Source organism: Amia ocellicauda, chromosome 3, assembly GCF_036373705.1.
Source record: "Amia ocellicauda isolate fAmiCal2 chromosome 3, fAmiCal2.hap1, whole genome shotgun sequence".
Taxonomy (NCBI): domain Eukaryota; kingdom Metazoa; phylum Chordata; class Actinopteri; order Amiiformes; family Amiidae; genus Amia; species Amia ocellicauda.
This window is the reverse complement of record NC_089852.1, coordinates 48,609,957-48,623,060: the sequence shown is the minus strand read 5'-3', so window position 1 is coordinate 48,623,060 and position 13,104 is coordinate 48,609,957. Positions and strand designations below refer to the sequence as shown.

Below are 13,104 nucleotides of genomic sequence, written 5' to 3'. Positions count from 1 at the left end.
GGGCAAGTCCAGCTCCTGAGTTACATCATGATTTTGGCTACATGAATTTGCTTTACATTGTCCATCCTTGATTTAGTTTTTTAGACTATGCTGATATTGTTAATTAGGTACAGTTAAAGAGACTGGTTAAGAAAAGTTTAGTTGACTGAATTAAGACTTACTGGAAAGGACTGAGACAAAATTTGGAAGGCATATTACTGAAACATTTGATTTGATAGACCCAAGTTTTTAATCTCGAAGGTGCATGGTTGGTTGTCCATTATTTTAAAATGGACTGTTTTGTCCTTCCTGTTGCCGTGGATGTCTTTCTCACTCGCCGGCTCTGCCATTCAGTGCACAAAGCAGATGATTTCCGAGCGGTTTGGCCGCGGGTCACGGACAGTGGACCTGGAGCTGGAGGCTCAGATCGACGTGCTCAGGGACACCAAGCGCAAATACGAAAACATCCTGCGATTGGCCAGAGCGCTCACCAATCATTTCTACAGCATGGTTCAGACCCAGCGTGCACTTGGGGACACCTTCTCTGACCTCAGTCAGAAATCTCCAGAGCTACAGGTAAAATGCGGTTTGATTCAGCCAGTTTAAACATAAAACGTTATATACCTCTGCTAATTGAGAGAAAATCGTGGATTGGTTTGAAAAATTTAAAGTTAATTAACTGCGTATAACAAAAAAGTGAGACTAAAGAACATGTATAAGATCTCTCAACATCACAAAAAGATAAGTTCCTATTTGAATAGACGATGACCAGACAAACCTGAACAGAAACATTTAACAAAAGGTAGTTTGACTTTTATCACTTGAGAAGAATGTGTGCTATAGTCCAGAACTGAAAAGCAACTGATATGCTAATAACATGCATCACTGTTGGCTTGGAAAAAACAGCGGGTAATCTGAGGTTTGTATTCTTTGAATAGACCATATCCAGCTATGAGTGTGTTTGTGATGTGCAGGACGAATTTGGATACAACGCCGAGACACAGAAGCTGCTGTGTAAGAATGGGGAGACCCTCTTGGGGGCCATCAATTTCTTCGTCTCCAGCATCAACACTCTGGTCAACAAAACCATGGAGGACACACTCATGACTGTCAAGATGTACGAGAATGCAAGGTAGCGTATGAGTCCAGAATCGGAGCCTGCACACATTCACAGTGTTCATGCTTCATTATCCCTCGGGATCACATACCTTTTTTTTTTTTTTTTTTTTTTCTACTCCTCATCATCAAATCGTTATTGGCACTGGGCCCTGAGCTCTCTAAAATCCCACTTCTCTCACCTAGGCTTGAATTCGATGCCTATCGCGCAGACCTAGAGGAGCTGAATATGGGCCCCCGAGACGCAGTCACCCTGACCCGCATCGACACGGCACAGCAGCAGTTCCAGATACACAAGGACAAATACGAGAGACTCCGAAGTGACGTCACCATCAAACTCAAATTCTTGGAGGAAAACAAGGTAAGCGGATAATAAACAGAGATTCTGGACTGAGTTCTGAGTTCCGAGTTCCGAGTTCTAAATTGTTAATTCCGAGTGTGTCCTCCAGGGTTCTAAATTGTAAATTCCGAGTTCCGAGTTCTAAATTGTATATTCCGAGTTCTGAGCCGAGTTCTGTCTCAGTGAGAGACACTATATTTACAGTTATGTCATGAGAAAGTGTGAATAATTAGGAGGTTTTTCATTGCTGTCCAGCAGTAGTTAAAGGTTTAATATAAACTTTTCAATCTAATGTAAAATGATTTTACCTAGCATCAGGATCCCCACATTATTTTAAATTATTTGATCGTTTCCCAAGAATAATAGTAATAAATGAGTGTATATGTTTCCAAAAGCATTATATAATTTGAATGGTTCAGTCTGCGCTAGAGGTCAGAAGTCACTTTCTATGACACTTACGCTACTTTCAGGAAGATACATTTTGTAAATGACATGTTTACATTTCTTAAATGTGTCGTCCAGATTTGCATAATTTTGGAAAATTATTGAATCATCTTAAATTTGGGGCATTTAAAAAAAAAGTGAAAAAAGTCATACTTGAATAAAAGTAAAAATATTCTATCAAAAACTTACTCCAGTAAAAGTAAAAAGTCTCCCATTCAAACAGTAATTGAGTAAAAGTTAAAAAGTAGCTACTTTCAAGAGTACTCAAGTACCAAAAGTGAAAGTAAATTGTGATTTTAGCAATAAAGTGAATGTGCATGCGTTTGTGTGTGTACCTTATGAAGAGGGCACGCAAGAGATTCATTTCATGTTTTAATCCAACATTTTATTTTCCATAAATTATTAAGGTATTTTATTTTTATGGTTCCTCAATTTTATCTTGAAGAAAACCACGTCCAACAAAAATGTTATTTAGGCACATATCTGGAAATTACTTTCATTTGTATTCAGTATTAACAAAGGGTAACATTGGGAGATTTATACAATAGCCCATTTTGAGTTTTCTTGGCAAACTCACTGTACACACACACACCCCAAAGAGTTGTATAATAAAACACAAAACAAAATAAGCAATATAAAATATGTACCCCTGCAATGATCACATTTGTTATAATTTATATATTAGGTATTTAGACAGGACTCTTGTATTACATAAGTTTCATTTTATTGAACCACAACACCTTTCAACACTACTGTGTCTTCATCTGGGCTATACATACCTAATAAGTGAGAGTGTGACTACAAAATCAATTTTTCATTGTGTATGTGTGTGTGTGTGTGTGTGTATATATATACATATACAGTGAGGGAAAAAAGTATTTGATCCCCTGCTGATTTTGTACGTTTGCCCACTGACAAAGAAATGATCAGTCTATAATTTTAATGGTAGGTGTATTTTAAGAGTGAGAGACAAGATAACAACAAAAAAAAACAGAAAAATGCATTTCAAAAAAGTTATGAATTGATTTGCATGTTAATGAGGGAAATAAGTATTTGACCCCTTTGACTTAGTACTTGGTGGCAAAAACCTTGTTGGCAATCGCAGAGGTCAGACGTTTCTTGTAGTTGGCCACCAGGTTTGCACACATCTCAGGAGGGATTTTGTCCCACTCCTCTTTGCAGATCCTCTCCAAGTCATTAAGGTTTCGAGGCTGACGTTTGGCCACTCAAACCTTCAGCTCCCTCCACAGATTTTCTATGGGATTAAGGTCTGGAGACTGGCTAGGCCACTCCAGGACCTTAATGTGCTTCTTCTTGAGCCACTCCTTTGTTGCCTTGGCTGTGTGTTTTGGGTCATTGTCATGCTGGAATACCCATCCACGACCCATTTTCAATGCCCTGGCTGAGGGAAGGAGGTTCTCACCCAAGATTTGACGGTACATGGCCCCGTCCATCGTCCCTTTGATGCGGTGCAGTTGTCCTGTCTCCTTAGCAGAAAAACACCCCCAAAGCATAATGTTTCCACCTCCATGTTTGACGGTGGAGATGGTGTTCTTGGGGTCATAGGCAGCATTCCTCCTCCTCCAAACACGGCGAGTTGAGTTGATATCAAAGAGCTCGATTTTGGTCTCATCTGACCACAACAATTCATGGTGATGTTTACACTTTATATAAAATACATTTTTAAAATATGATGTTGTCCTTACACATGCCATCTTAAAAACTTATTTTATATAAAGTGTAAACATCACCATGGGCATGATTTCGGGACTTTTTCTCATATACAATTGTACTATTTATAAAATAAAGTAAAGTATCTAAAGTAAAGTTAATGTGTAAAATAAAAATCACATTTAATTATAGATATTATTTATTAATACTGTATCTTTTATGGGCAGCTGTCATTAAAGTAAAGCTGCTGTGATGTTCCCCCATGCATTGTCTTTTTAATGGATGTGTTTGTCTTTTAATGTACAATGATACAGTAATGGATAATGCTGTGCCTCATTAATTAACTTCTTGTCTTCCACGCTGTTTGTTATGGGGCGCATGCGTATACTGTGCGTGTTTCCACGTGGGTTTACGTCACTTCTGATTGGTCAGAGTCTTTCCAGTCGCAGCGAAAAAATCTAGAAAGTAGACAGTTTAAATCTTTGCGATGCAAATTTTCCATAGCAGTGTGGAGGCTGCTATTGAAATACAGCCGTCCAGTGTGAACCACCAACAGACTTTATATTCATGTCTGACGCAGGACGAACACTTTCCTCATTTTATGAAACTGTTAAGGTCGGAGACATTAACCAAATTAGGGCGAGTGTAGCGAATCTCTCTCCAGGCCCGGCAGCAGGATTAACTCACAAGGGGGCATCAGAAATGACTGAGGGGGCACAAGTATTTTCGGTCGATAAAAGCACAGGATGTACAATAATCGATATTACAATTACACACAATGTTTTTGCATAGCTCTGAAGTTTTCAAAACGACAATGCATGAGATTTGTCACATAAAAAAATGCCACAATAATACAGGTTACTGCACCACTTTACAACAGGGACAATTATAACCGGCTCGTATAAAACGTTATGACAACACTACGCAGTTACATGCACCAACAATACCCATCTAATGCAACACATAACCGCTGCTAATTACCAAAATAACACTTCCCCATCCAATACAATGCATTTCCTATCGCGGAAAGCAAACAATACTGTACACTACACTACCACGACTTATCGGTACCCTTTTGCCGCTCGGACGCAGGTACGCATGCGCTGTCAGGTCAATCCTCGCCTCTCTGTGTGTGTGCGGAGCGGGTGTCCGTGTCCTTCAGTTTCTCCCACGACTCGTCAAACTCGCCAGCACGTTGCAGTTTTTCCACGCAATTGTGAGCACTGCTAAACTATTCATTTTGCATACCCATTATTAACGTTAGATATATATTTTTTTCATGCAGCCGCAAGGTGAAACTTTTTTTTTCTCGTTGTGGGCATACTACTTTGACCCCTAATTGACCCCGGCTTTCTACTGTGTGAAGTCCAATCAACATACTTTTTTTATTTTTACCCAAATAGTAAAATGTGTGTGACAGAAGAATGAATGGTGCTATTGAATGAAGCATATAGCCGGTTTAATATTCATGTTAATGACCTGAAGTGAGTATCAGTAACGGAGTCATCTGTGGGAAATGTAGTGGAATAACAAGTACATTTTGTTCATAAATGTAGTGGAGTAAAGGTAAAAGTAGCCACAAATAATAAATATTAAAGTAAAGTACAAATACTCAAAAAACTTACTTATGTACAGGAACGAAGTATTTGTACTTAATTACTTTATACCCCTGTAGGTTTATATGAAACCTTTAAGTTAGTGATTAATTGTCATATTCGGTTATCAGTGATCGGAATTTAATAGAATTAGACATCATGTGGAATTAGTTGCATATAAATGACTGAATGTCACTTTTTCATCTTTTGTAACATTTTCTAGGCAATTTCTAGTTTAGTACACTGTCTCCTACACAATGCTTACTACTTTCTCTCTCCCTTTTCATATTTGTTTTTTCTTAATTTTACAGGTGAAGGTCATGCACAAGCAACTCCTCCTGTTTCACAACGCCATCTCGGCCTACTTCGCAGGGAACCAGCAGCAGCTTGAACAGACCCTCAAGCAGTTCAACGTCAAGTTAAAGCCTCCCGGTGCTGACAAACCGTCATGGCTGGAGGAGCAGTGACTTCTCGGCAAGCGGGACACACGGATGGACAGACACGGACAGAAAATACCAACGACGCAAGGACCAGGAGAGGCCAGTGACAGCAGCAGCAGCAGGAGACAACAGGACATAGCTGTCCCTCTTGTTTCTCTCTCTCTCACTATCTCCTTCCTCTTTTCCTCTCTCTCTCTCTTTCTCTCTTTGTGTTTAAAGAACTCCTCAGATGTTGTAGTTATTTAGAAACACTAACATTTCATCCCTCGTAGGTGGATTAAAAGAAAAAGATGGCATTGTTTTTATATATATCTATTCTCGATCTCTAAAAAAAAACTCAAAACAAATTTCTTCAGCTTGTAGTGTCTTGGGTTAAAACCGCTTGATGTTATCTGCTATAGGTGACCAGGCAGATCACAAGGCCAACCAATTGTGGAAACATTACTCCAGTACCTCAGTCACCGGTTTATATCGCGTGTGGCATACAGCACTGGGTTCAAGCATGGTGGAGAGCCAGAGGAACCAACATCTTTTCAAAAGTGTTGGAGGCATTTACTGATAAGGTTTTGTCATATGAAAACAGCTGATTTAATGAAAAGATAAAAGGTGGTTTCTTTGCCTTTTATATGTTTACTTGTCTGAAAAAGTAGGCAATGAATTAACTGGAGGTACGGATTACAAACCCTAAAGGGTAGTATATTTGAAGAAAAAAATTAATTCATGAAAGAGTTTAAGTTATGCCAGCATAGATAGGGCCAATGGTACATCAGCTTCAAATAAATCAATGGGGCCAGGGAATGGAAGAAGGTTTTCTTTTCTCATCTATTTTTTTTTTAAACAAGAGCTGGATACATTTTATTTATTAATTTATTTTCAGATATATAGCTATATGAAATACATTTTCACTCCTATATTATTTTGTATGTAAGGTTTTATTTTTTTTGTTTTTGTTTTTTTGCTGTTCTTTAATTTTGGCTACTTGCTTTAGACAATTTCCAAAATGTCTCTTATGTAGGGACTTTGGGTTTGGACACAAACTTTCAGTCCTTTAAGCTTTCAGCTCCTGCATACAAGTGTTTGTTGGTCAAGGTTTTGTAGTGGGATGGGTGTGCAGTCAACCGCTGTACGATGTGAACGTTTTTGTCACAATGTCCAAAGGTTATGCAGGTTCAGAGTCGCACACTTCTGGTCCTTATAGGCCTAAACTTCCATGTATTTTATAATAACCTTAAACACAGCCATTTACTGAAGAAAAAAACTTTAATAGATGTTTAGATTATTCCTTTACATTATCCTTGTTTGCTTTAATAGTTGGTACATCAGTAGGCCTCTGTGCCTATTCATTCTACCCAACTATTGAGATTTCCCAAGTACTGTTTGAAAAATATAAAATCTAGTAGAGCTGCCCAGTTTCTTTCCAGAAGGATTTGTTTTGTGTCCTGTTTAAAAAAAAAAAAAAAAAAAAAAAAAGTCTCTGAAGGAAAAAGCATTCCAAAATAGTAGTTTTAAATTGTTGGAGCTCATTGCCTACATTGTGATTCTTCATGTTTGTTCAACCTAATATAAATTATCCAACGGAAATATGAAATAATAATTATATATTTATATTTCCTTCTTGCTACGAGTATTGATGAGCATCCACCATTCTTTTGTATAATATTGTCCCGGATCGTGTGTCATGAATGCACTAATGTTTGAAAATACAATATTCTTTACCTCTCCTAATTTAAAAAAAGAAGTATAAACAGCATTGTGTTCCATTGTTGGGGGCATGCCTAGTTTGTTTTACATGCCTAGTAAGAACTGAATAAATGACACACCTGGATTTCAGAAGTTTGATTTTTTTTTTAATGTACAGAGAAGATTAAAAAATTAAACGTATCCTATATCTCTTATATTCAGAATGTTTTTTGTTCCAGTAGTTTAATCTAGAAAAGTGAAATACATTCAGTGTAGATTGCTGTTTTACACAGAGCAGTAGTGCTGGCACAACAAGTAAAATGCACTCGGAATGAGAACAAGTCAGTGTACTGTATCAGGGATAAAAGGCCAGATGACATGCTGTCACACAATGACGTTTACTTGTCAGAAAACCTTGACTGCACCTCCCAGGAAATAAGGATTCCTGGGTTAAAGTTCAACCAGAACGGGGAATCCTTATCATATTGAGGCAATACAATTACTGCTTTCAGACATCCTCAACACTCTGTTAATCTCTGTAGCACTACATACTTTCAACACTAACCCTTGTGAACAAGAGTGATTGTTTGGTGGAAGTTTAGCTGCTAAGAAAAAACCCAGACACTAGTGATCCAAAGCCAAAGGATTCTTTCAGAAATGAACAATGAAAATAGTGTAACCGTACCCAGCTGTAATAGAAAAGCTTTTTAAATGCAAAGTCTATTTCTATGAAGTGCTAAGCCTTTGAACAAGGATTGACTCCTGTGAGGAATTGATGCTCATTTTTGAGACAATAGAAATACACTGTGGTGTTTTCCAAAAATGTAGCATCACCTTCCAGAGCTTTGACTGTACAGTCCCACACAAACGTTTACACAGCGTTGGGTAGGTGATTGTTGTCCTTACAGAAAGATATATGCATAAAGCTTTATTTTTGTGTAGTTAGGTGTGAATCTGATTAGTAGTTTCTTCGAACAAGATCAATGACAGTACCTGGGAAGCAGTAGATAGGAAAACAATAGAATATCAGTTAATTTGTATATACATCTCCATTGAAATGCTAGTATTTTGAACGTACACATCTGTTTTTGCTGTAGAGTGTCAATCTTAGACTTTTATCAGTAGTGTTCAATACCTTGGACAGCTCACAGGAGAAACAGAATACCTGTGAGCATCTCTGCGTGGTCTGATTTGTTTAAAAGAAGTCCTGAGTACCAGTGTGCATGTTAATTAACGTTGGTTAAAACCAATTATTCTGCAGAACAGCCATCTGGATGTCAAATCCAAAGCTGCTGTTATATTAGGTGGGTGGTAGAGAAAAATAGCTAGATGGACTATCTGAATAAATATCAGTTTACTTATGTTGCATTTCTAAGCAAATGTATGCTTGCATTGAATCCTCTTTATAGGGGTTGCAAGTGGTCACTTTGAGCCCTGGTCGAGATATTTGATATTGCTGGACTGCTTTTCTATAGAAGGAAAGACCCCTGTTTATTGTGGAAAGAACCAAATGGAATAACTTGTCAAACTTCAGTTAAAAAAAATTATTAAACCATATAATAATATACCTTATATGAACATGGGTTCAGTTAAAATTTCATTTTTTTTTCTTGTAATTAAGGTATTTTAGAGTTAATTGTGAGTGCATGTGTTTGTGTGAGAAGGATCTTGTTGAAAGTGGGTTGATAGGGAAATAGTTGGGCATCTGGAGTCTTAATACTATACCAGGTGAATACATATTAATCTTACTGTCACAAGATGGCAGTCTAATCTACTGAGTGAATCACAACAAAAGGGAGCCCTTTTTATTGAAGATTTGTCTGGCCTCAATTAGTTTAATGTGCTATAAAATGCCATTGCATTGTAGTCTTGCATTGCAATAAAATGTGTCAAATAAGGAGATAGTTTTCTGCTTAAACTAATTTAGTCAATTAGTATAATATTGGGGGACACTTGTTTCCATGTCAACACAGTGTATGTATGTATGTATGTATGTATATATACATCTGTTTTCAGACCAGAAATAAAACAGTTTGATATTTGCATGAAAGTGCAATTTGCACCATCGTTTGTATGAATCTTAAATCATATTTGAAACCTCAAGACCGGTAGTAGTGTCAGATGAGCACCTGAGTTTGTAGTTACTAATTTGATTTGTTTTTCCCTTCAGACAAAATGATGGAAGAGTCATATTCTTTGAGACTGCTGTACCAGATGTACCAGCATGTGTTGGCTGCCCATTGCCATTTCTGAATCCGCTTTACAATTCCAATCATAGTCTCCTTAGGACCCGTAAAAGTGCCCTCTTCAAGAGAGTGCACTCATTTAGTCTTTTCATCCCTAACTGCAAATTTGAAATCGAAGCATTCTCCTGAAATTAGCAGCATTTTATTTCTTTACACTGTCTTGAGGAGTATTGTAAATTGTAACAAACAGTTGTTTATAAAGTGCTGTTCAAGGCTAATACTACATTCAAGCATGGCTCTTGAGGTGTAAAATGTACATTTTACTGTGGTATTTGCATCACACAGCACTGGTACTAGGTAGAAGACCAGTGAACACAAGACAGGCTTTCACATGGTTCAGAACATTTTATATTTGACCAGCTTTTGTAACATGCTGCGAACTAGCCATTTAAGATTTGTATTACTTCAGTCATCAGAAAGCAGTGAGGATGCTAAATGACTGCAGGAACATAGAGGCAATATTAATTGTTTTCCTAATAATGTATAAATTGACAGAAAGCTATGGAATTCATGCACAATGCGAATATGAACTGTTTGCTATGACAGCCTACAGATCTTCCTATCTTTTTATACATCCTTGAAGGCGTTTTTTCCAAATGATTTTAAGGTTGTACTAATGTGCTGTGGCTTCTTTGTTCCCAAGCCTAGTTGGAGCAACTTTAAAGCTCAGTAAGGCTTAAATAATGACATACAAGAGTTTGATGTATAATTACTGCATTTTCTAATGTACTTAAGAATTTGTCTACTTTGGGTGAAGCAATACTAACGTGAAGAACAGTGTGAAGAAACGTCAGCAAACAAATTTGTGCACCTCATGCCTAACCCCTGACTTACCTTCCTTGTACATATATGATGAGTCCCCGTAAGTTGGACAGTACCAGTGTCACTACTGTCACCCTTTTATGAAGTATGCAATCAGACAGTCGTCTTCTTTTGGTTTGCATTTACAAAGCATGGAATCCCATTTTTAGCAACTTGCAGTACCTTGTATATCTCTAGAACAGGCGATGATAAGAGTCCTTCAAAATGGGCTTTTGGGACTGCAAAACCCTCACACTGTGCCCAGTTAATTAGTAATGCTTTGCATTCTAGGTTAGTAATATTTGGACTAAGTAGGTATCCTAAACTGATGTCTGGATCCCCCCATTTTTAAGAAACACTGGCTTCAGCGCTATCGTCACTAGATTTCTAGCATGTTAAAACTAGGAAACCTTAGAACAAAACAACCAAATACCATCACTTCAAATAAGGTTTTTAAATTGTTTTTTAAATAATCTTTATAATGGTTGGTACCCTCTAATCTAGGCCTAGTTCAAATCAAATAATTAACCTCCTCACAAATGGCAAATTACATACCTGCACTCCATCATGTTTTTATTTATAATTAATAGAAAGCTGCTTCTGATATAACATTAAACTGCCAATGGGCACAAGCTTGTAATTGGCATTTGTGGGTAGGTTTGGTTCAAAGCTTTGATTTGGTATGGGCCCTACTGGGAATGATTGCTTTCTTCATAGAATCACAAAAGGAACATTTTTTTATATAACTGCTTCTGATTTGTCTTATTCTGTATTTAACTGATAGTCCTGTGTGTACCCATATGACCAATTCCAGCTGGTTTGGCCCTGAAAAAGGGTATCTGTGTACCTGTATTTTTTTCCCCTTCTTTTAACTTTCCTAAATTCCAGAGGTTATTGATTCCTATGAATACACATTGAGTTAATGGTTTCTGTACTAGAAAAATAAAAAAAGACAATTCTCTGATCCAAGTGTGATAGATTTCAGACACTCCTTACGTAGCTGTAGTTAGTATACAAAACAATGAGAGGTTTATATATGAAATATAATTTGCGTACAATCAATATTTTTTTTAGGCTGCTCTGTGATATTGTAGTGTATGAATGATTGTATATATGTAATGATATTTAAGATAATAAAACAAAATGTCTTGGGTTTTATGTGCGGTTTTTCCTTTCTTCCTTGCATTGGTCAGGAGTGTCTCTAATGATCCAATGGACTTTGGCAAAACAAAGACATAATTAATGTTTCTACAATTCTGTGTCTCTGAATTTGAAGCTGATTGTAAGTGATACTTCATTATTAAACTAATGTGGAATTGACTCAAAATACAGAGGAAAAACATCAGTAATGTGACATTTGTTAACAATATTTGGCATTGCTTAATGGCCAAGGAGATGGTTTCAGAGTACTTTTGAATGTGTTCTAGTTTCTTTGTAATACAGGTCATTTCAGTTTTACATATTTTGTTTCCACTCGTATTCAGCTGTTTCTGCAACATCTTGATGTGGTTATGATCAGGCCACCTGTTCTTCTGTCATTTGGTTAAGTTTCATCTGGCAAACTCAGGAATATTATTATGAGCAAAAACAAACACCTTTCAGTAAGGCATGGCACAATGTAAATTGACTGAGGCCCTTAAAAGTCGGTATTATAGGTGTAAGCCTGTATTTGCAGCGTAGTAGGGAAAGGTGTTTGCACAGAATGAGACTGGAATGAGTCAGAATCCAAATAGTCGGCTGAAGGCGCAGTTGACAGTGTGTCACTTCACACAGAGAGTGTAGAGACAAAAGGAACAGTGGGATGGACACAATGAATGGTTGGTACCATGCATATTCTAGATATAGAAGACGGCAAGGAGAAACCAAGAAGCAAAGTGGATGAGGATAGTCAACATCGATGTTAATGGAAGAATCCCAGTCCTCATCCAGCAATAACATCTGCATAAAGGAAGGAGGTCCTGCAGAGGTAATGTTGTTCAGAGGCTTTAAACTGAGATATCCTTCTAGCAGTAACTGGACCCCTCAGGGAATGAAAGACGCTTATTTACAAGTATAATAAGAACTTAGTGTTAAAGCTATTAAAAGGATGATGGTGTCCTAAGCTCTTTAATTCCTCATTTGTATCCATTAAAATGTGTCATATTTCCAGGTCATTATCTACACCCTTCCCTGCCTTCTGTATGAAGTGTACTAATCTAGTCACCATTTTTGACTGTGTATTGCATAATTTCTGCCAGATGTCAAGTTGCAGCAAGGTTTCTCTTCTGAAATCATCCACCCCTTTAAACTTCAGCACACCCTGGTTTCTTGGATGCCTTTTATTATTATTATTATTATTATTATTATTATTATTATTATTATTATTATTATTATTTTAAAAGATGCTTTCCGAAAGAACCCTTTTCATGCATAGTACTTAGCTTCCATTTCTTACAAAGAGGTCTTGGTCACTGCTTGGCATAATTGATAATTTTGCGCGAACAATTAGTTAATCCATCCTTAAATGACTGGAAATCAAACTAAATTCTGGCTAGGCTATATGTGAGAAACACCTGGAGGCTGAGACACATAAGGTGACAAAAATTATATAATTTTATTAGAAAGGAATTGTGATCAATATATACCTACATTGAGTATTGAACTGTTATGTGGAAAGATTCCCTAAACAGCAAAATCCGACTTACTTCTCCCTTCATTATCTTTAAACCAGAATGCAAATACCCTGAATGTTAAACTAACTAGACACATACACTGACATTAAGTTACACACAGGTAGCTGGTTAGGGGAAGAT

General features: G+C 37.1%; 1 protein-coding gene across 9 annotated transcripts in view; it reads left to right on the top strand.

The window, feature by feature from the left end:
* Nucleotides 1-11,470, top strand: part of arfip2b (ADP-ribosylation factor interacting protein 2b) — a 30,287-nt gene extending 18,817 nt beyond the window's left edge. For 5 of the 9 annotated variants that reach the window (XM_066699811.1, XM_066699808.1, XM_066699810.1 and 2 more), the window contains 4 exons: nt 334-555; nt 918-1,111; nt 1,282-1,456; nt 5,457-11,470. In XM_066699811.1, coding sequence (XP_066555908.1) covers nt 334-555; nt 918-1,111; nt 1,282-1,456; nt 5,457-5,612 — 747 coding nt within the window. In that variant the 3' untranslated portion in view covers nt 5,613-11,470. The remainder of the gene's footprint in view (nt 1-333; nt 556-917; nt 1,112-1,281; nt 1,457-5,456) is intronic. The other 4 variants (XM_066699814.1, XM_066699812.1, XM_066699809.1 and 1 more) reach the window with 1 other exon arrangement.
* Nucleotides 11,471-13,104: the final 1,634 nt, after the last annotated feature.